Genomic DNA, 22,882 nt, shown 5'->3' on the forward strand with positions numbered 1-22,882 from the left:
AAACACTTCACGTATGCTTCAAAACAAAATGTGTTTCACACAAATTGTCAGTGCCCTCAAAATGCAAAGTCTCTTGAGCTGTGTTTCACATGGTGTTTTGAGAATGTCATCTCGGTTTCAAGAAATGAGCCAAACCAATTGAAGAAAAAAAAAAACTGTAAATCAAACCAATTTGTTCAAAATGTGCACCACAATGCAACCAAGAGATACAAGTTCAAAATATAACCAGTTGACTTCACAACTGTTTAAATTATTAGAGAGACGTTTGTGTGAGTTCAGCTCTACTCCCCCCTTACTGATTCCTCAGGCAATGGCCACATTTGCAAATTAATAGATGTTAATTGGAGCCACCAGAGTCGTCAATTTGGACTAAGGGTCTTTTGACCCTCTTTCAGGACTTCAGGGGGGAGGTTGAAATTTCTGGTACTTCTAGTAGGCATGTGACTACAAACATGTTCATTTCAATTCACAAAAACAACTGAATATATAATATCTCTATACAAGTAGAGACTTAAGCTAATGAGATATTGCATGTTTACAGATATCCCACATCATTGTTGCTCATAACATATTTGATCACAGAAATCAATGGGAAAAGTCAGTACAACAATGACCAGTAAATTAACATGAAGTTATGAACATTGCATGAACTAGTTATGAACATTTTAAATGTAGAGAAAAAATGTATACTTATTTTTCCTCTCAGGGCTGGGAGTGGAATGGGAGGGGTTGGGAAGATTATGCTTATAAGACATTTTAAAAGCTTGGTGTCTGGTATTGCTGTGCAGAGAACAAGTGATGGAAAATTCCTCTAGAGAGTTCCAGTTTGTACTGCATGGATTGAATGACACAATGACAAACAGAAATATTTACTTTGCATTTGGTCTTCTTGTCTATATTTTGACACTGTTTGTGAACTTGACACTAGTTATAACTGTTATTCTGGATAAGACACTTCATGAACCTATGTATCTGTTTATATGCAGCTTGTTTGTAAATGGAATATGTGGTGCTTCTGCTTTCTATCCAAAGATCCTTGTTGATCTTTTATCAGAATCCCATGTTATATCATTTTCAGCATGCCTGATACAAATATATTTGATTTTTTGTTATGCGTTGTGTGAATTGACATGTCTAACAGTCATGGCATATGACAGGTATGTAGCTATTTGTAAGCCTTTGGAATATTTCACCATTATGACACACCAGAAGGTTATGAAACTACTGGCTTTTAGTTGGCTCTTCTCCTTACTGCAGACATCCGTGGGTGTTGTGATAACAGCTGGAATGCCTTTATGTGGTAATGACATCGACAAGCTGTATTGCTCTAACTGGGAGGTGGTTAAGCTATCTTGTACAGATGTGATTATAATGGATGTGTATGGCAACTTCCTAATACTTTCTAATGTTTTCCAAGTAACTTTTATACTCGTGTCATATATTCACATAATCAGAGCTTCTTTACAGTCCAGGATGGGAAAGGTTAAATTCATGCAGACATGCCTTCCTCATTTAATCACCCTCACAAATTTCACTCTTTCTCTTCTCTTTGATATTATGTTTTCTCGTTATAACAAAAGTCAAACACTACAAGCTCTACACAATATCTTGGGTATAGAATTTCTTGTTGTGCCTCCTCTCCTAAACCCCATTATATATGGAATGAAACTGACCAAACTGCGGTATCAGTTTGTGAAAATGTACAGAAAGAAATTCAACAGAGTGAGCCAAAGCTGATGTTCGTAGCATGGTGACTTCTCCAATAATCCAGGAACACTTTCCTAGATTAAAAGGAACAAATGATTTTCATCTGAAAAAATATGTTCACCCATGGGTAATAACATGCTTTGTTTATGTGATTGGCTCATTCATTCTTTATTTTCAGAAAAGATGTTTGTAAAGTTCCTGTGTTCAAATGTCTGATCTCATATCTATAATGGTAAGTTACAATATAACACCTGAGGTTATTTTTACAAAACCGTTGCAGTCCATTTAATCAATTGCAACAGCAAGCTGTAGGTTACTGTGATTCCACCAATTTTCTTCAGAGGGAATTTTATGCAACTTAAGGTTGTGTGATTGTCCTGTATGCTCTGTCCCTGAAAATGTAACTACTGTTGTTAAAGAGGCTAATAAACAAGAACATAGGCAGTGTTAATTGAACTTTGAAAGTCTTTAAATTACTAGTCATAAAAGCTTCATAAAAATGTAACAGGTACAACACTAGCATGTATGACCCAATAATGTTACTCGTATCTAAAGCTCTCATTTAATGTTCTTATATATTTACAAATTTCATATTACGTATCTCATTATGCATCCAAAGAGCAAAAAATTCCCTCCTTTTGTCCTTGTCAGTTTAAACCTTTTGTTGTAATGGCAACAGTGAGGGGGGTAAGAGGCAAGGAGATTGTTTGATAGTCTTTATACTCCATCAACAGCAAAGAACAAAATATAAGCTGATGAGGCAGCAGAATAACTCTGAACAGTTGGTATGATAAAAGTAGGAGCAAGCGTGACACGCCCTGTTGTCTCTCTCTCTCGGCTGATTGAATGTGCAGCGATGACGGCTACTGTCTGTTGCTGGAATGAGGAAGTGCTCATAGATGGTGATGGGACCACCTACCAGGAACAACTCTCCTTTTGTATTTTTGATGCCCCACACTGTATCACATGTACAAACCATCATTTCTTGGGGTCCTTTGGGAATTCTTGGGTAGATCCATTGTCGCTTACACAGACATCTTGATCTGTTCACTTCCACCGACCAACATATTCACGACGTATGCAGGATCCAACACATGCTTCTCCAGAATCAGCCGTACTGGAGATGAATTCCACCTGTATGATAACAGCTTTATGGGCTACCTCACAATAGACTGCATATGCATGCAGTGTAGTAAGATGGAGGCCATTACAGAGTGGCCCATATTCTAAGTGGGTCATGACATCCAGTGCTTCTTCGGGTTTGTGAATTTTTACTGGTGCTTCCTAAGGTAGTACTAGGGGTTCGGTTCTTTGTGATTTGAGCTGTGGCCTAAGGCAGGGGCCTTGGCGTACCGATCCTCGGTTACTGAAGCTGGCTCTTAGGAAATGGAACGTAACCTCTCTGGTTGGGAAGGAGCCTGAGCTGGTATGCGAGGCTGAGATATACCCACCAGATATAATTGGGCTCACCTCAACACACAGTTTGGGTTCGGGAACCAATCGTCTTGAGAGAGGCTGGACTTTATTCTTTTCTGGAGTTGCCCAGGGTAAAAGGAGGAGGGCTGCAGTGGGCTTACATATAGCTCCCTGGCTCGCTGCCTGTGTGTTGGGGTTTTCCCTGGTAGACAAGAGGGTTGCTTCCCTGCGCCTTTGGGTTGGAGAATGGGCTCTGAGTGTTGTTTGTGCTTATGCACCAAATGGCAGTTCAGAGTACCCGGCCTTCTAGAAGTTCTTGGAGAGGACACTGGAAGTTGCCCCTTCGGGGGAGCACTTTGTTAACTGGTAGTCACTAGGCTACTATACTTGGGTCATTTAGCTTTCTCTGCGTTCAACTGATACATCAGTTTCTTCCGCTAAACATAGGGAAGTCCATATTAGGAGATACACATATGTGAGACAAAGTAGCCTGCTGGGCGCCTATGTTTTGGAACATGCTGTGCTTAAGATAACATGCTTGTTAGAACTGCTGAATTGTGTTTGAGATTGTATAAAAGCAAAGGGGACTGCCCCCCTTGCCTTCAGAGTTATCATGCTTGAATAAGACTCTCATGTCTGTGTCTGTCTTTGTCCTATTTATATATTTATATTTTTGTAATAAAATAATCATTTTAACCACGTCTCAGTCCTCATCCATGTTCAGAAAATTTCCACGACAGTGTCTTGGACACTCAGGTAAAAAGAGAAGCTGAGCTGTCAACCTATCACTACCTAGCGATGAGTTGGATCAGATGACGACTTTCGATTGGCTCCGAGAAGATTCTAGCAAACCATCAGGCAACTCAGGAGGGGAAAGCTGTTTTCACCCTTTCCCCTGCAATACCCTTGTTTCCCCCAATAGATAATCCACACACATTGACCTCTGTTGGAGTGTAACTTTCCCACTGCTGTTTTTGCCCTTCGGTAAAAATGAGCGGACCAAAGGAAAGTGGACACAGAGTGCCGAGCAGTGTTCTGAAGTCTCACGCATTGAGCGTGTGATACACGCATTTTACCGTCTTCACACGCTCTCACGCCACACTTCAGATTTCACACGGAGAAAAAAAAAATCTAGTTTATTTACCTCTGATCCATATATATATGTCGCCCTCCACTGGCGATCGATCGCGAAATACAACAAGCAAAGTTTGGAGGAGTGTCATTTAATTAATCGCAATGTGTGCATTTATGCACATCAGGGGTATTGTAGCTTAATTAACACGCTGCACATTGCTCTCAATTTAAAAACCCCTTTCTAGTTTCTGCTGCAGGCAGCATATAATGCAGTCTATCTCTCAGGAAAATCCGTCCATGATTTTGCTGGGTTTAAAACAATTAGAAATTATTGAGCTTGAGTATTTCGTTGGGTAATAATATGTTTTGAATGTTGAAAGTATTCCATTGATCTTTTTCCTGTAGCCTACATGTTGATTTCATTAACTTTGCACCTTCAATTGAGATATATAAAAATTAGGGGTGGGCATAGATTAATTTATCAAATCTAGATTAATCTCACTGAAATCTTGAAATTAATCTAGCTTAATTTAGATTAAAATGGCTAATTCAGAAGATGCGTGCTACCCAAGTAATGACTAAAAGTCCATCTTTGAGATGGGGTTTCTAAATACAGAGGGTGCATTAGACCAGGGGCTCATCTCTTGTTTCCAAAATGCATCAATGACTGCTTGAGAAAGCTGTTCTACTTTGATACTTGAAGAAAAAAACATGCTCAATAAAATGTAGGCTACTCGTGTTCAACAGATTATTCAGTTAAACATGAAAATATTACTGTAAGCCTACATATTTTAAGAGGGCATTCAGTCAAACATGAATTTGTAAGCCTACTGTACATACTGTACATTAAAAGGGGTTGATAACATGTTTATTCAGCTAAACATGAGATTTGAAATGTAAGCCAACATTTAGTACAAGGGCTGGATAACCTGTTTTCAGCGGCGATGACTCTTCCCCTGGGCTGCATCAGTGCTTGACCCAGCGTCAGCGGCATTAGCAAACGGGTGCTTTGCGTTTAAATGGTACTTCAGACTGGTAGAACTCCTACAATAAACTAATTCTGCATTGCATAAGATGCAAACAACTTTAGTCTTGTCAATGTTTTCATTAGGAAGCTTCTTAAAAATAAATTTTCCATGAAGCAAACCTGGCGGCTTCGTGGCTGCATCCATGTAAGCACATGTGGGATTTATTTTGGGTTAGTCTTTGTAATTCACAGGTTTGAAAACTCGTTCTCGCCCCCTATTGTGCAATTTGGTTAGGAATACACCGAGCTAAACTATCAAGATGAAAGTCGTCATAGTTTGCTTACCTATTTTGACCCAGCTCCCAACCCAACTTTAAGAATAGATTAATGGCGATATTTTTTATATCGCCCATAAGAGTATCACATTATAGAATGCCATTAATGCAGATAACGGCCCACCACTAATAAAAATAATAAATTATATTGCTCCAAATGCTCCTGACCTGGCCCCTCTGTCATATTTTAGAACCCATTGTGGCCCGGAAGTCAAAACGTTTGCCCACCCCTACTCTTGGGGGGGTTGCAGGAGTATAGGGTATAGGCCCCACTGCTATGGGCTATCCATTCCCTGTATGAACGGAGCAGGAGCTTGGTTCGCATGGCCGGCCGTAAGTTAGACTGGTTCCCCCTGGGATTTGACTCCAACAGGGCTGCCCTTTGTCACAGATTCTGTTCATAACTTTTATAGACAGAATTTTTTGGCATAGCCAAGTGGCAGAGGGGGTTCAGTTTGGCGACCTCAGGATTCTTCTTTTTGCAGATGATGTGGTCCTGTTGGCATCATCGGGTCGAGACCTGCAGCTCTCGCTGGATCAGTTTGCAGCCGAGTGCAAGACGGCCGGGATGAGAATCAGCACCTCTAAACCTGAGACCATGGTACTCAGTCAGACAAGGGTGGAGTGCCCTCTCTAGGTCGGGAGTGAGTCCTTGCCTCAAGTGGAGGAGTTTAAGTATCTCTGGTTCTTGTTCACGAATGAGGGAAGGATGGAATGAGAAATTGACAGGCGGATCGGTGCTGTGACTGCAGTTTTGCGGACGCTGTACCAGACTGTTGTAGTGAAGAGGGAGCTGAGCCAAAAGGCAAAGCTCTCGATTTACTGTTCAATCTATTTTTCGATTCTTACCTACGGTCACGAGCTCTGGGTAGTGACCGAAAAAATAAGATTGCGAATACTAGCGGCTGAAATTAGTTTTCTCATTTCTCGGTGTCTGGGCTCTGCCTTACATCCGGGAGAGGCTTGGAGTAGAGTCGCTGCTCCTCCATGTAGAGAGGAGTCAGTTGAGGTTGTTCGGGCATCTGGTCCAGATGCCACCTGTGTGCCTCTCTAGGGAGGGGTTCCGGGCATGTCCAACTGGGTGGAGACCCCGGGGAAGATCCAGGACATGTTGGAGAGTGTGGTTGAAATTCTGTAACCCTTAAATGGTATGCACAATAAAAGTCAGAAGCAGTTGGGTATGATAATAGAGTAAAATAAATGTATTAAGCAAGTATGGATTAATTAAGCAAGTATGGATTAGTTCCAGAGACCCCTGTTACAGATGCACAAGGCATCTGCCCATTCCCCCCTGGGAACTCTCATCTTTTATACTTTAATCATAAGCACACACGGTGTCCACGAGGTGAACATGAGGTGATTAACTAAATATGATTGGGTAAACATGACATAATTAACACATGATTTGACAGATGTATATTGGCCTCTCCCCTCGCATGCCCCATCCACACTCAGCATCCTCGTGATAGCATGATGGACTGAGTGCCACTGTGGCCACTTCCATGTTGAGACTAGGAGACCAGCTGGTGTCTCCAGTATGGATAAGAGCGAGGTCACCCTAGGAACATTAGGCACCCAGAGTGGGCCGATGACATGGCAGAGGAAAGAGAGTATTCCTCTAAGGCCTACTGCAGGAGTGGCTAACCCGTCAGAGAGCCACTTTTTTTTACTGTGTTACAGCAAAGAGCCACATCATACACATGGGCACACTTGAACATCACCCATCCATTCCTCTCCCCCTCTCTCTCCCCCTCTCTCTCCCTCTCTCTCTCTCTCTCTCTCTCACATACACACACACAAAGGGTCCTGGGTTTGATTCCCAGGTCTGAGCCCATGACTGAGGTGTCCTTGAGTAAGACACAAGGTCCCCTTGTGCTTTTTTTCTCTGCCATTTTGAGAGCAAACTTGACACAAATTGTTTATTGAAATGATCTTTTCCTCCTGACTGGCAAGCGGTGTTTTCATCTCACGTACATGCGCGTTTGATGAAAATACCGGGGTGAACTCAAGCTAAGTGAACAGCACATAAAAAAAAAAACATAAACACAAACTTCGATATAAACATAAGTCATGATATGCTTCAGAACTTTGGCACGGTTTGAGGAGGTGGGCGCACACTACGAGCTCTGTTATGCAACTGCTGTTTTCTAGGTCAAAAGTGGATAAACTCCGTTATCGACACTCGTTACAACGCCACTGACCTGCGCTCACCTTTAGGAAGAAGAGAACAGACAGCGGCAGTAGTTTTGAAGCCTCCCTCAGTCGTGTGCGGTGACTTTGCTGCACCTCGTATGTGGTTTATTCCAAAACGTGTGACAGAAGACTCTCACCATAGTTCGTCTTACCAACTAAACTAAAAGCAGTGTCACTTCATGCCGCTAGTCTCCTGTTTTTCACTACGCCGGTTTTAAAAGTACTAGTGGCTCGCTAGGCATGTAAACAAACCGTGCTCCAAGAAGATGTAGCAGTCTGTTGCCCTCAGAGCTGATGAGGTATCTGGGCCACGGCACAGATCGTTTGTGCAGGTGAGAGCGCGGACCGGCTGGGGAGCCGCATGAAACCAGGCAAAGAGCTGCATGCGGCTCGCGAGCCGCAGGTTGGCCACTCCTGGCCTACTGAGCCACACCAGACACTGAATGGCTTCAGTGTCCTACATGATTAACACATATATAGGTAAAAAGCTCTAGCTTATACATCCATCACGTGACTAATATGATTAACATATACAATACAGCATAGAAAGAAAGGAAATATTGAAATTTCCACCACAAGAGATTATATCTCTTGGGTATCCTGGGAATGCCCCGGTGTACCCCCAGAAGAGCTAGAAGAGGTGGCTGGGGAGAGGAAAACCTGGGCTTCTTTGTTTAGGCTACTGCCCCCGCGACCTGGGCCCGGATGGACCCTTCACTAGCCTCCTAAAGGTCAACCAGAAGGTATGCATATGTAGGCCACAGTGGAAGAAGAAACTTTCACTGACTTAAAAAACTATCACCCCTGTACTACAGCACCCCAATTCCACTAAACCTTTTGTCATGGAGGTGGAAACCTCAGATATAGGCATAGGAGTACTATCCCAGCACTCACAATAACCCCAAACTAAAGCTTGTTGCATTCTTTTTCAGGACATTATTTCTTGCTGAGAGAAACTACTGTATCACGTATAGAGAGCTCCTGGCAATCAAGTTGAAATTTGGAGTGGAGGCATTGGCTGGAGGGAGCACGGCATTTGTTTGTAATGGTAATAGCCCACAAGAACCGCCATTACCTATGGGAACTATGGGCATGGTTGGTATTCTACAGGTTTGTTTACGCCATCACCTACCAATCTAGGTCCAAGAACATCAAGCCAGATGCCCACTCAGGCCAAAGTAATCCTGAGGTGAAAGCAATCTTCCAAGAGCCCATCCCTCACTTCTTCTCCTTCTTGGGAGCCATCAATTGGGACTTTGGGACCTGGTAATATCACAGACAAACCCTCATCCACACTGTCCTCCCAATGGACTTTGGTTCCAGAGAGTGCCACTCATCATGTGGGCCCACATATCTGAGCTCTGCCTGAATGGTGTAGCTGCTAGCATCGTGCTATTGGTAGCATCCATGCAGCAAGACATATTGAGGTACATGAGGAGCAAGGTTTCATGTACTCCACCTACAGGGATGCTGCTGCATCTACCAACACGCAAGAGAGCCTGGACCCATTACCATTAACATGGATCTCCCAGCATCAGCTTAAAATCTCCTTTGTTTCTGATTAGGCTATATAATTATCACTGATTAAATTCACAAAATACCCCTGGCCTCCATGGTGGATAAGGCCATACCCAGTGCGGGCTCAGCGTCACCAGTTCAATATAGGCTTTGCGTACAATGCTAATACCAAAAACAACTGTGCTACCCCTATGCAACCAGTCACATCCTAACCCCAAAAATCCATATTGGCCTCCCCAGTAACTAAGGCCAGCCACATTGGCACTGTTTAGGTGTAGTCAGTACCACCAGTTCCACATGGATTTGATCTAATACATCACCAAGCATTCCCACAGATCTGTACTGATCTCCCTGATAACTACGGCTGTAGCTTGTCCCACTGGCACCATTAATGCATCTTTGGTGCCACTCATTCTATCTGGATGTACCATAATACACAATGGCATGGAGGCTTAGGTTGAGGGCTCAGATGTGAAGTATGGAAACAAGTCCAGGTGGGTGGCAGGTTATGAGATGAACATCTCTATAACAAATCCAATTTGTTTTACATATATTTGGAAAAGGTGTTTAAATGTCATATATAAATGTGAAGTAAATATCTCTGTCCTTCATAAACAGCAGGGGATCAACATTACGCATTAAACACACGTGATATATCCTGCAGTAAATTACATCTTTAGGGAGCTCCCACAAAATCAGCACCACCAACCAGACCACAAAACAGATGGAATATATAAGCAGGAGTGTACAAGATTGAAAGTAAGAGACTATGGGAAAGTCAGCACCATAATGTACAATAAATGAAGAACTATATATATGTAGAGATATTCACCTATCCTATAACATAGAGATTTTCATGCAAGAAAATTCTTCTTTTCATACATTTTTGGAGAATGGTGATTATGATACTTTTTAAAATACCGAAGCCTGGTTTAGTATACAAATCTTCTGTTAAGTGATGGAAAATACCACTGAAGAGTTCATGTTTGTGCTTCATGGATTGAACGACACAGCAACAAACAGACATATTTACTTTACATTTGGTCTTCTTTTTTATATTTTGACACTGTTTGTAAATTTGACACTAGTCATGACAGTTATTTTGGATAAGACACTTCATGAACCTATGTATCTGTTCATATGTAGTTTGTTTGTAAATGGAATATGTGGTGCTTCTGCTTTCTATCCAAAGATTCTTGCTGATCTTTTATCAGACTCCCATGTTGTATCATACACACCTTGCCTGATACAAACATGTGTAATTTTCTGTTATGCTTTGTGTGAACTCACATGTCTAACAGTCATGGCATATGACAGGTATGTAGCTATTTGTAAGCCTTTGGAATATCTCTCCATTATGACACACCAGAAGGTTGTGTCACTGCTGGCTTTTAGTTGGCTCTTCTCCTTACTGCAAACAGCCATTGGGGCAGTGCTGACAGTCAGACTGCCTTTATGTGGTAATGACATTGATATGCTTTATTGCTCTAACTGGGAGGTTGTTAAACTATCTTGCAAAGATGTCACTATGATGGATGTGTATGGGAACATTCTAATACTTTCAAATGTTGCCCAAGTAACATTTATTACTACGTCATATATTTACATCATCAGAACATCTTTACAGTCAAAGGCAGGGAGGGTTAAATTCATGCAAACATGTCTTCCCCATTTAATCACCATTATAAATTTCACTGTTTCCCTACTCTTTGATATCACATATTCTCGTTATGTCAAAAGCCAAGCACAGCAATCCTTGCACAATATAGTGGGTATGGAGTTTCTTGTGGTGCCTCCTCTCCTAAATCCCATAATATATGGAATAAAACTGACCCAGATGAGGCGGCAGTTTCTGAAAATGTATGTCAACAAATTTAAAGCAGTAAGACAGGGCTGATGTCAGTGGCAATATGTTGTCTGCCTTAATCTAGACATAATTTTTATGTTTAAAGTTTTGTGTATAAAGTTTTAGAGGAGCAAACACCATCTTAATTTTCTTCCACAGAAAGCATTGCCACCCTTGTGCATCATGCATTTTTGACTCCTGTATTTTTGTTATTATATTACTATTTGTTCGTAATGTGTAGTTATAAATATTGTAAATTAGAGGTTAGATATATTCTTATGTAATAGATCATACAGCAAAAAGTCAAACAAAACTTTCTATGGTGTTGGTTTCTACCAAAAGATACCAACAGATGCACACCACTCTATGTGCACATTCTTTTGCATTTCTGTTAATAAAAATGCTTTGGAAAAAGGCAATTGTTTGGAGAATAGTGACACAAGCACCGAGCGACCAAGGTGGCCAGATAACGAGCATGCAGCACCTAGAACACAGAACTGTGGTTACTGCGGCAACAGTCAAAAGGAAAAGAGTACTGTCCTGCTTTTGGTAAGACCTGAAACTCCTGCAGAATAGCCAATCATTCCAAAGTATGCAGAATGAAAAGCAAAGACAAATCCAGAAATATGCTCATGGTGCATAGTGTCAAGTGGATAGAGGAAGTTTCTGATAATGATGATAGACTTTTTCCAGTAATGTAGTGTGTGGGTACAATTAAGTCCCCCAGCCCCAAATGGACAGCCTGTTGCATTTGCTTCACATGGTTTGACACAGACGAAGCAGAATTACGCACAAATTGAAAAAGAATGTTTAAACATTGTATTTGCATGCTTGCATTAGCATGCTTTGCATAGATTTCATCACTATTTGTACGAGCGTGAACTGGTCACAGCAGAAACGGACCACAAGCCTATGACTATCGTGACTATTTTTTAAAGGTTTCTACTTAGTGCACCAAAACGGCTCTTGAGCATGCTGCTGCAATTGCAAAGCTACAACCTGGCAGTGGTTTACAAACTAGGCCCTGACATGTTCATAAGTGACATGCTGAGCAGAGCGACCATAAACAATCAGAACTACTCGCAGTATTATGGCATTGAAGAAGCATTAGCACATTGACCAGGCCATACATCTTAATGTAACTGAGGTTGGACTACATCAGATCGCATCACTAATGAGAGGATGAAACATTGCAGGAGCTAAAATCTGTGATCCTGTCAGGCTGGCCAGCCCCTCAGGAAGAGACACCTGTGGTGCGTATTGTCCATACAGAGGCGAACTAAATGTGCAAAATGGAATGCTATATCGAGGACAATGTATTGTTATATGATGAAATGTTAAGACGCATACACGCTACCCACATTGGGGCTGAGGCGTTCGCGTAGAGTGAAAGGGCTCCCAGAACTGAACACTGGTGATCCAGTTAGGATGAAGCCTCTCCCTGGGGATTGCACTGGTCGGTGGCATAGAGGACTTTGTGTGGCCAAAGTTTGTCCATGATCCTACATGGTGGATGTTGAAGGCACACTTTACAGACAAAATTGTGTGTACTTGAGAAAGGCAGAAACAAGTAGTCACACACCATCACATGCTAGAAAGGCACAAGACCACAGTGAACTTGTAATATCTGGGTACAAGGATATTATGGAGCTCAATGAGGATAATGCAACACAGAGAGAGACCGGGAAGGACGCCTTTTTACAGAACAATGACTGTAACAAACGGTCCACAGACAAGGGACCGTGAACGTCCTCTCTGGGGGGCATCCAGCTAGCGCCTCCTTGTTAGCCAGCACTGCATCTATCTCATCATCTATTTTCCATATCTTCAGGCAAGATGGCCCCTTCTTCCTTCTCTGGGTCACTCCCCTCACGCTGGTGGATATGTGATAGGGCATCCGCCCTGGTGTTCCTGGAACCTGGCCGGTAGGTGGGTGAGAAGTTAAAACGTTCAAAAAATGCATGCTGGCCTGGCCAAAAATTTCCTGGCGCCACGCATATACTCCATGTTTTCATGATCTGTCAAAACAGTGAATAGATGGTTACCTCCTTCCAACCAGTGTTACCACTCCTCCGGGGCCAGTTTGACAGCCAGTAGTTCCTGTTTGCCAATCCCATATTTTTGCTCGGCAGGCCTGAGTTTGTGTGAATAATAAGCTACTGGGTGTAACTGGGAGCCCGCCACCATCTGGGACAGAACCGTCCCCATGCCAACCTGAGACGCATCTACCTCGACGCTGAAGGGTACTGTGAGATCCGCGTGTTTCAGTATTAGCACTGTTTTTTGCTCTGGAGCAAAAAAATCTCGACACAGTCTAAAGAGTCCAGGTCAGATAAGTACAAGCATCGGTACCGAGGCGACTGTACAATAAGGCAAATCCAAAAAACACAGAAGATAAATAAACCAGGTCAACACCATGCACGGAATAATCTCAATGAAAAAAACTGCTGTCCAGTAAACTGTAGGCAGGAGAAAGTTGAGTATATAATACCAATGAGAAACTACACACAGGTGTATTCAATAATGAGGGGAGGAGGAACAAGGCAAGGGTCTCCGGGAACTCTGGGTACTGTAGTCTCATGGTTCTTGCCCTGGACATTTCCACTCAGTGAATGGCACAAATATCCTCTCCCACTTATGTTTCCCCTACTCAAGCACCATTTTAGATGCCAAGAATTTGTAATTGTCTGGATATAATAAATAACTGATGAAGAAGTTTAAATGAAAAGTGGTTTAAAATAATATGTAAAGACATAAATACACATTGGTGGTATGGCGTATATTGTTGCGAAACATGCCACCTGTGTAGGGTGTGCCACAACAAAATAATAAAAAACAAACAAGTGGAAAAAGAAAGACATGACACATACAACAGCCACATGATCATCCCCGGCACCATGCATTAAAGTATCCCCTCTGAAATATGCATCCCCTGTAAATCATGGACAAAAATAGTGGAGCCGAGGTGACAACACCAGGGCATTTTCCAAACACTGCATGGTTGCACTACCCTGCAGAAAGGATGCAGTGGGCACTGTGTCACCCTGAGCCTGAGGTTTTGCAAAATCCTCAATATGCAAAGTTCTGGGATTGCTTACCCTACAGTTCACCATCGCTGTAGTGAATAGCACTCTCCATCAGTTCTATTGTAATACAGCACTCAACCTTTCTTTCAACTAAATTAAAGCTAATTACTAGTTTGGACTAGTATAACATTAACAAATAAAGTAATGTGGGGCCTTCCTTCTTATTACTCTAATTCTATTGTTTTTAGGGTTTCTGGTCCTGTCCAGCAGTCTCTGAATTTCCTTCATGTGTAATGGGGGAGCAACATTACGTATTCAAACTCACGTGGTAAGATCTGCAGTAAATTACATCTTTAGGGAGCTAAACTCAAGACCTTAAAACATTGAGATATATAAGCAAGAGTATGAAGCACTGAAAGTAAATCACTATAGAAAGTCGGAACCATAAATTAACATCAACTACATTTAAAGTCTAATTGAGATGTTTACACAGGAAAATGATTCTTCTTTTGATGCATTTTGGAGAATGATGATTATGATGCTTTTTAAAATACTGAAGTCTGGTTTTGTATACAAATGTACTGTTAAGTGATGGAAAATTCCACTGAAGAGTTCATGTTTGTTCTCCATGGATTGAATGACACAGCAACAAACAGACATATTTATTTTGCATTTGGTCTTCTTTTCTATATTTTGACACTTTTAGTAAATTTGATGTTAGTCATAACAGTTATTCTGGATAAGACACTTCATGAACCTATGTATCTGTTCATATGCAGTTTGTTTGTTAATGGAATATGTGGTGCTTCTGCTTTCTATCCAAAGATCCTTTATGATCTTTTATCGGACTCCCATGTTATATCATACACACTGTGCCTGATACAAACATGTGTAATTTTCTGTTATGCTTTGTGTGAAATCACATGTCTAACAGTCATGGCATACGACAGGTATGTAGCTATTTGTAAGCCTTTGGAATATCTCTCCATTATGACACTCCAGAAGGTTATGAAACTGTTGGCTTTTAGTTGGCTCTTCTCCTTACTGCAAACAGCCATTGGGGCAGTGCTGACAGTCAGTGTGTCTTTATGTGGTAATGACATCGATATGCTTTACTGCTCTAACTGGGAGGTTGTTAAACTATCTTGCAAAGATGTGACTATGATGGATGTGTATGGGAACATCCTAATACTTTCAAATGTTGCCCAAGAAATATTAATTACTATTTCATATATTCACATCATCAGAACTTCTTTACAATCCAAAGCAGGGAGGGTTAAATTCATGCAGACATGTCTTCCCCATTTAATCACCATTTCAAACTTCACTGTATCTCTGCTCTTTGATATCACATATTCTCGTTATGTCAAAAGCCAAACACAGCTAGTCTTGCACAATATATTGGGTATGCAGTTTCTTGTTGTGCCTCCTCTCCTAAATCCCATAATATATGGATTGAAACTGACCCAGATGCGACGCCAATTTGTGAAAATGTATGTAAAAAAATGAAAAGCACTGCGTTAGGGCTGATGTTAGTGCCAGTCTTATGTCTTCTTCCAGGCATACTTTTCTAATTTTTGTAGCGGAGAACATTGTACTGATTTTCTTCCAAAGACAACATGCTCAGCCTTGTGCATCATGCTTATTCAAGAGGGGGATGGGGGATTATTTTAGATTTTTTTTATTACTCTTTTTTCATATGTTGTTATTGACATTTTATATTACAAGTCAAATGTATTCCTATAATTGTGTGATCATACATCAAAATAACACCCCCTTTTTCTATAGTATTGGTTTCTTCCAAAATATACAGATGCATATAGTACTTCTGCAAATCTGTTAATAAAAATGCTTTGGAAAAGGCAATTTTCCATTTCATCAGTTACTTAAAGGTAATTGATGACTTAACAAATAAATATATGAATTGGATACTAGGGTATTTATTTGCTATTGAACATGAGGTATCAAAGCCAGTAATGATACTAAACTAAAAAAATTGCACAATTATCCCCTGTCATTTATGTCTCCACTACTCAAGAACCAATTTAAATGACAAGAATTTGTAATTTTCTGTGCCATTCATGTTAATTGGTCAGCATCTTCTTGAAAATTAAAGGTTCAAGTGTGGATATCTGGAGAGTATTTGGAATAAAACTGCTCCCTCTCAAGCATAAGAAATGCTGGGTCTGGATATTTGACCAGAGTGTGAGAGAAGCTCATGATGTCAGTTTATATTACCACACAGCACCAACCATTCCTGAGAATATCATTTATGAATGATTGGAAAACTTTGATTGGGTTCTTCCAGGGTGCAGCTCTGACCACATACAGTAGGAGCTGACAAGACAAGATTTTTACCTACACCATTTCACTGTCTCCATCAAGCAAGTGAAACCGATTTACATCAGGTATGGATCAGATGCAGCGCTGGACATGACGAATAACTGATGAAGTTTAATTGAAAAAGTGGTTTCAAAGAAATAAGTAAAAACAAAGACACATTTTTGGCTTTTGCCTTATATTGTGGGAACACATTCTACCTGGGGATATAACACATACAAAAGCCACGTGATCACACCACCAAGCGCAAATTATTAGGTCTTACAGCCCCCTCTACCAACTGAGGTGACAACACCAACACACTTCCAAACACTGCATGGCTGTGCTATTTGTAAGGGAATTTGTGAATTACTGTCTGTGACCCTCAGTCTTTCTGTTCACTCCCTTATCTGGGTGTCTGCTCCTCAATTAAAATCTCCCTGTCTCCCTATACTTTTCCATTGGCCCAACATCCAGTTCACTGTACCTCCTCTCCTGATAAGGAGAACACTAATCATGCATATGTTTTATTATTCTTATCCAATTGGAATGCAGCTGTTGATGTTCAAGGCAAGAAATTCTGATTTGATTTTCCAGTCGGGGACTAGTATCCCAGCAAAGCAATGCACAAACATCACTCGCTGTCAGGAACAGCACATGATCACCGTGTGATGCGATACACCTGCCGCTCATCGCCCCTCCCCTTTCGCAACTATTTAAGCTTCCTCCTCTCTCTTCCGGTTGCGAAGTATTGTTGCCATGCCACATACCAAGCGTTCTCTCAGTGTTACTGCTTTCCCGTGTACCGACCTCTGCTCTCCTCCTAGACCTCGTCCCCTGCCTAGTCCCTTTGTACCTCCTGGCTTCTGTCTCACCGGCGTGACCCTGGACTTTCCTGACTACGATCACAGCACTCCTGCACCACACACCCTGAACAGAGTTACTCGCCTGTTTGATCACTCTGTAATCGCTGTTTCAATAAAAGCGGCTATTATCCGCACTTGGATCCTTGTCTGCCTAATCAGTACGTTACATAATACTTCGCCAAATACAACGGATCCAGCGGACGTACCTGCACTCCTGGCTCAGCAAGGACATACCATCGCTATACTCCAGGGAGAGGTTCGACAGCTCATCGTGGCTATGAACGTCCAGACCATACAGTCAGTTCAATATCAGGCTGCTGTAGCCGCCGCTCCGCCAGTTTTTCCTTCCTGTATTCCTGAAGCAGTACCGGAGAGGTATGACGGCTCTCCGGAACGTTGTCAGAACTTTTTAATGCAATGCTCCTTGTACTTCGAGCATCACCCTGCCCAGTACCCGACCGAGAAGCAGAGGATAGACTTCGTGTTGACGCATCTCACTGGAGAGGCCGGTGCCTGGTGAACCGCCCTGTGGAACAGCAAAGACCAGTCTCTCGAGTCTGAGGAGCAGTTCTCTGCGTTGTTCAAGTCGGTGTTCGACCACCCGGCTGCAGGCAGAGACGTGGGCACCCTGTTGTGCGAAATACGCCAAGAGCAACTTAGCGCAGCGGATTATGCTCGAGAGTTCCGTACCCTGGCTGCCGGTAGCGGGTGGAGCGAACCAGCCCTCAAGACCGTGTTCCGTAAAGGATTAAGACAGGATTTGCAAGTGGAGCTCGCCTGTCGCAGTGAAGAGCAGTCGCTGTCGGAATTCATTCAAGCAGCTGTGAACGTCGACAAGCTGTTACTCGCCCGCCGTCAGACGTTTTGTGGGAATCCACCCTCCTTCGCATCGTATCGACAAGCCCTGCCATTGCCTGACACACCAGGAGAGGGTGCGGAGCCTATGCAATTAGGTAGGACCCCACTGTCCTCAAATGAAAGGTCTCGGCGTCTTCAGGAAAACCTCTGCCTGTACTGCGGCCACTTCCGTGTTCATTGCCCAGTTCGCCCAGCTCGCGCTGGAGAGGAGAGCCCCACCAGCAGACACGTAAGCAACCCCGTTTTCTGCTTAGATCGTCACAATCAACTGAATGTGCCTGTGCAAGTCATCTGGGGTGGCATGTCCACTCACCCGTCAGCACTTGTAGACTCTGGGGCTGCAGGTAATATCCTAGATGTTGACATGGCCCGCCGATTACGTATTCCCACTACGTCAGTTAGTCCTCCCTTACGAGTTAACACGCTGAATGGCCAACCTATAGGTGTGGGATTGATTACCCAGTGTACAGTGCCAGTCACGCTCCAGATAGGTCTATTTCATACCAAGACTGTTCAGTTCCTGCTCCTGCCATCGCCCCATGATCCTGTTGTTCTCTGTTTTCCCTGGCTGTCTCATAACACGGATATCTCCTGGAAAACTAGAGAGATCACGAAATGGGGTTCTCACTGCTTCAAGCATTGCATGCACTTACCTCTCCAGTCTTCGTCCATAGAAAGCCCCGATTCCCCTCTTGAAACTGCCGTTCCTGCTCAGTACCGGAGTTACGCAGACGTCTTCTGTAAAGAAAGTGCCAGTCACCTGCCACCACACAGACCGGGGGACTGTGCTATTGATCTGCTGCCCGGCTCCCCGCTCCCACGCAAAACGAAACCATACCCTTTGTCCCGTCCTGAAGATTCGGCAATGGAAAAGTATATAGATGAGGCCCTTCAGAAGGGGTTTATCCATCCCTCTACATCACCCGTAGCTGCAGGGTTCTTCTTTGTAGAGAAGAAGGATGGAGGGCTGCGTCCCTGTATAGACTATCGCTCCTTAAACGCTGTCACTTCCAAGTTCGTGTACCCCCTTCCGTTCATCTCTGCATTGCAAGAGCGCCTCAGGGAGGCGCGTGTATTCACCAAGTTGGACTTGCGGAGTGCATATAACCTGATTCGCATTCGTGAGGGGGACGAATGGAAAACTGCATTTGTGACTGCCCGAGGCCACTACAAGTATCTCGTCATGCCGTATGGGCTTGCCAATAGCCAGTCTGTCTTCCAGGCTTTCATGGATGACATATTCCGTGACTTGATAGGGAAGTTTGTCATAGTTTACATAGACGACATCCTGATATATTCCACCTCCGTCGCGGACCATGTCCGTCATGTCACTGCAGTGCTGGCCCGCCTACGGCAGCATTGCCTCTACGCCAAAGCGGAGAAATGCGAGTTTCATCGGACTTCTGTGACCTTCCTCGGTTGCACTTTATCCCCTGGGCGAATCTCCATTAACCTGGACAAGGTGTCGGCTGTCACGCAATGGCCTGTGCCCCGAACGAGAAAGGAACTGCAGCGTTTCATCGGGTTTGCCAACTTCTATCGCCGCTTCATCAGGGGTTTTGATTCGCTGGCCACTCCGCTCACCAACCTCCTTTGGGGTGGGCAGCATCTGCGGCTGGACTGGACACCCGAGGCTGATCGGGCGTTTTGGTTGCTTAAGGGGGCATTCACCTCGGCGCCTATTCTGCATCTCCCTGATCCCCTGGTTCCTTTTGTGGTGGAGGTCGATGCCTCGGAGGTGGGTGTGGGAGCGATTCTCTCCCAACGCCAAGGAAACCCCCCTAAGTTGGTCCCTTGTACCTTCTACTCCAAGAAACTACAACCGGCAGAGCAAAACTACGACGTTGGTAACCGGGAACTTCTAGCGATAAAACTCGCTTTAGAGCAGTGGAGACACTGGTTAGAGGGGGCTGAACATCCGTTTGTCATCTACACAGACCATAAAAATCTGGAATACCTGAAGGAAGCCAAGCGACTGAATCCCCGACAAGCCAGATGGGCATTGTTCTTCTCCCGGTTTCGATTCTCCGTTTCCTACCAGCCTGGTTCGAAGAACAGTAAAGCAGATGCCCTGTCACGTATACATGAAAAGGATCCCACGGACAAAATACCGGAGTATGTACTGCCTCACACCTGTTTCCTGGCTGCTGTTCGTTGGAACCTGCAAGGCGAATTGGAAGACGCTCTACGCAGTGATCCCAGCCCTGACGACTGCCCAGAAGGAAAGCAGTACGTTCCTGTGTCGCTGAGAGGGCGCTTCCTACAGCTTGCACACGATACCGCAGATACTGGTCACTCCGGAATCACACGCACTACACATCTCCTGTCACGGCGGTATTGGTGGGCATCCCTGAAAGACGATGTGCGGGACTATATATTGGCGTGTAGCGTATGCACTAAGAGTCACACTCCTCGAACACTCCCTGTAGGGAAACTATTACCGCTCTCGATTCCACGCCGTCACTGGTCACACATAGCGATGGACTTTATCACTGACCTGCCCAAATCCGAGGGGAATACAGTCATTTTAGTCATAGATTCTCGAAAATGTGTCGCTTGATTCCCTTTCCAGGGCTGCCCACTGCCATGGAAACAGCCCAAGCCGTTTTTACTTTCGTTTTCCGCGTCTTCGGGTTACCAGAAGATATTGTCTCAGATTCCGGAGTCCAATTCACCTCACAGTTGTGGAGGCAGTTCTGCAAATTGCTCGGGGTCGCAGTCAGCCTTACCTCCGGGTATCACCCTCAGTCTAACGGGGAAGTGGAACGAGTGAATCAAGAAATAGGGGGATTCCTAAGGTGATACTGTGTCTCTCAAACCAGGTGGAGCAAGTACTTACCCTGGGCTGAATATGCCCGTAATTCACTTATGCATTCTTCCACCAAGATGACCCCATTCCAATGTGTATATGGCTATCAACCTGCTTTCTTTCCGTGGGATAATACGCCATCAGACGTCCCGGCGTTGGACGACTGGTTCAAGAACAGCGCGCGAACATGGGAGCGGGCCCACGTACACCTACGTTGTGCCCTGCATACTCGGAGGCTCCATGCTGATCGTCGCCGCCTGCCCACCCTGGTCTACCACCCGGGTCAAAGAGTGTGGTTGTCCACCCGTAACCTGAACCTGCGACAGAATTGTAAGAAGCTCAGCTCGAAGTACATCGGGCCCTTCAAGGTCTTGAGTCGAGTCAATGTGGTGACCTATAAATTGCAGCTCCCTCCTCAGTATCGCATACATCCGGTCTTTCATGTTTCACTGCTTAAGCCTGTGTTTTACAGCCCCATGTCTGCTGCCGCGCCGCTCGCCAAGCCACCTGAGCCGCTGGAGCTCGACGGTCGCCCTGCCTACCTCATTCAGGACATCCTGGAGTCCCGTCGGCGTGGACTTAAGTATCTCATTGAGTGGGAGGGCTATGGTCCCGAGGAGCGGACGTGGGTCCCCGCGCGGGATGTGTTGGACCCTCCTCTCATCGCTGAATTCCATGCTGCTCATCCTAACTTCCCTGCTCCCAGGCGTCGTGGCCGGCCCCCGTCTAACCGATCTGTTGCGGCTGGAGCCGCTCGTCAGAGGGGGGGGTACTGTCAGGAACAGCACATGATCACCGTGTGATGCGATACACCTGCCGCTCATCGCCCCTCCCCTTTCGCAACTATTTAAGCTTCCTCCTCTCTTCCGGGTTGCGAAGTATTGTTGCCATGCCACATACCAAGCGTTCTCTCAGTGTTACTGCTTTCCCGTGTACCGACCTCTGCTCTCCTCCTAGACCTCGTCCCCTGCCTAGTCCCTTTGTACCTCCTGGCTTCTGTCTCACCGGCGTGACCCTGGACTTTCCTGACTACAATCACAGCACTCCTGCACCACACACCCTGAACAGAGTTACTCGCCTGTTTAATCACTCTGTAATCGCTGTTTCAATAAAAGCGGCTATTATCCGCACTTGGATCCTTGTCTGCCTAATCAGTACGTTACACTCGCTTGGAAGTTTGATGTTAGAGTGCTTAACAATCCTTCATAGATAAATGATAAGCTTACCTAGAAAGATCTCGCAGGCGAGTCTTAAATATATATTTTTAAGGAAATTTATTGATTGATGTATTGTATTGATGAACCAAAAGATATCCACAATTAATTTCTCAAAAAAGAAATAAAGTGAGTGCAGGATAGAACACCAACACCTTTACCATTCACTCAAGATGAACTTCTCAACACCCATAAATCCTTGCACAATTACACAATTACAAATAAACCTTCTGGGATCCCAGGCATGAAGAGAAATAGTCTCAACTTATAAAAAAAATGAGTTGCCCACAATGAGAGTTGAGATGGGAAGCGTGGAGATGTATATATGGCAGTCCCTTCCTGCGAAGAATCACTCATACAGTCCACAATAAAGATTCATCTGTACATATCCAAATTAGATCATTGCTTTATAGTGTCCAATATACTTTTTTCCTTGCATGAATTCTCAATGTTCACCACAAGTCACAATACACAGCATGGATTCATAAACATTTACAACTAACAATGTCTAACCTGTTGCCAAAACAGGGTAGACAACCCAGAGCCCATAAAATCCCCTTTTCACATAAATTCAGGGTATCAACTTTGTGATACCCTCTAGTGATTCTATATGATACAGCACTCAAGCTTTCTTTTGGCTCAGTAAAGCTAATGTGTAGATTGGACTCGTACAAATGTAAGTAAAAATGGCACCTTCCTTTCATTTACTCTAATTCTATATTGTGTTAAATTTT

General features: G+C 43.7%; 3 protein-coding genes across 3 annotated transcripts; all 3 read left to right on the forward strand.

The window, feature by feature from the left end:
* The first annotated feature begins 798 nt into the window (after positions 1–798).
* LOC143477385 (olfactory receptor 4B13-like) lies at positions 799–8,962 on the forward strand. The gene is made up of 3 exons (XM_076975966.1): positions 799–1,722; positions 6,554–6,633; positions 8,803–8,962. Exons 1-3 carry the CDS (start codon positions 799–801, stop codon positions 8,960–8,962), a joined length of 1,164 nt encoding a protein of 387 aa, XP_076832081.1.
* Positions 8,963–10,168: 1,206 nt separating this feature from the next.
* On the forward strand, positions 10,169–11,107 carry LOC143477386 (olfactory receptor 4B13-like). Its single transcript, XM_076975967.1, has one exon. It carries the CDS (start codon positions 10,169–10,171, stop codon positions 11,105–11,107), a length of 939 nt encoding a protein of 312 aa, XP_076832082.1.
* Positions 11,108–14,673: 3,566 nt separating this feature from the next.
* LOC143478456 (olfactory receptor 4E1-like) lies at positions 14,674–15,591 on the forward strand. The gene has a single exon (XM_076977418.1). The coding sequence runs from the start codon at positions 14,674–14,676 to the stop codon at positions 15,589–15,591; it is 918 nt and encodes a 305-aa protein (XP_076833533.1).
* The last annotated feature ends 7,291 nt before the right edge of the window (positions 15,592–22,882 follow it).

The sequence above is a fragment of the Brachyhypopomus gauderio genome, chromosome 16 (genome assembly GCF_052324685.1).
Source record: "Brachyhypopomus gauderio isolate BG-103 chromosome 16, BGAUD_0.2, whole genome shotgun sequence".
Lineage (NCBI taxonomy): Eukaryota > Metazoa > Chordata > Actinopteri > Gymnotiformes > Hypopomidae > Brachyhypopomus > Brachyhypopomus gauderio.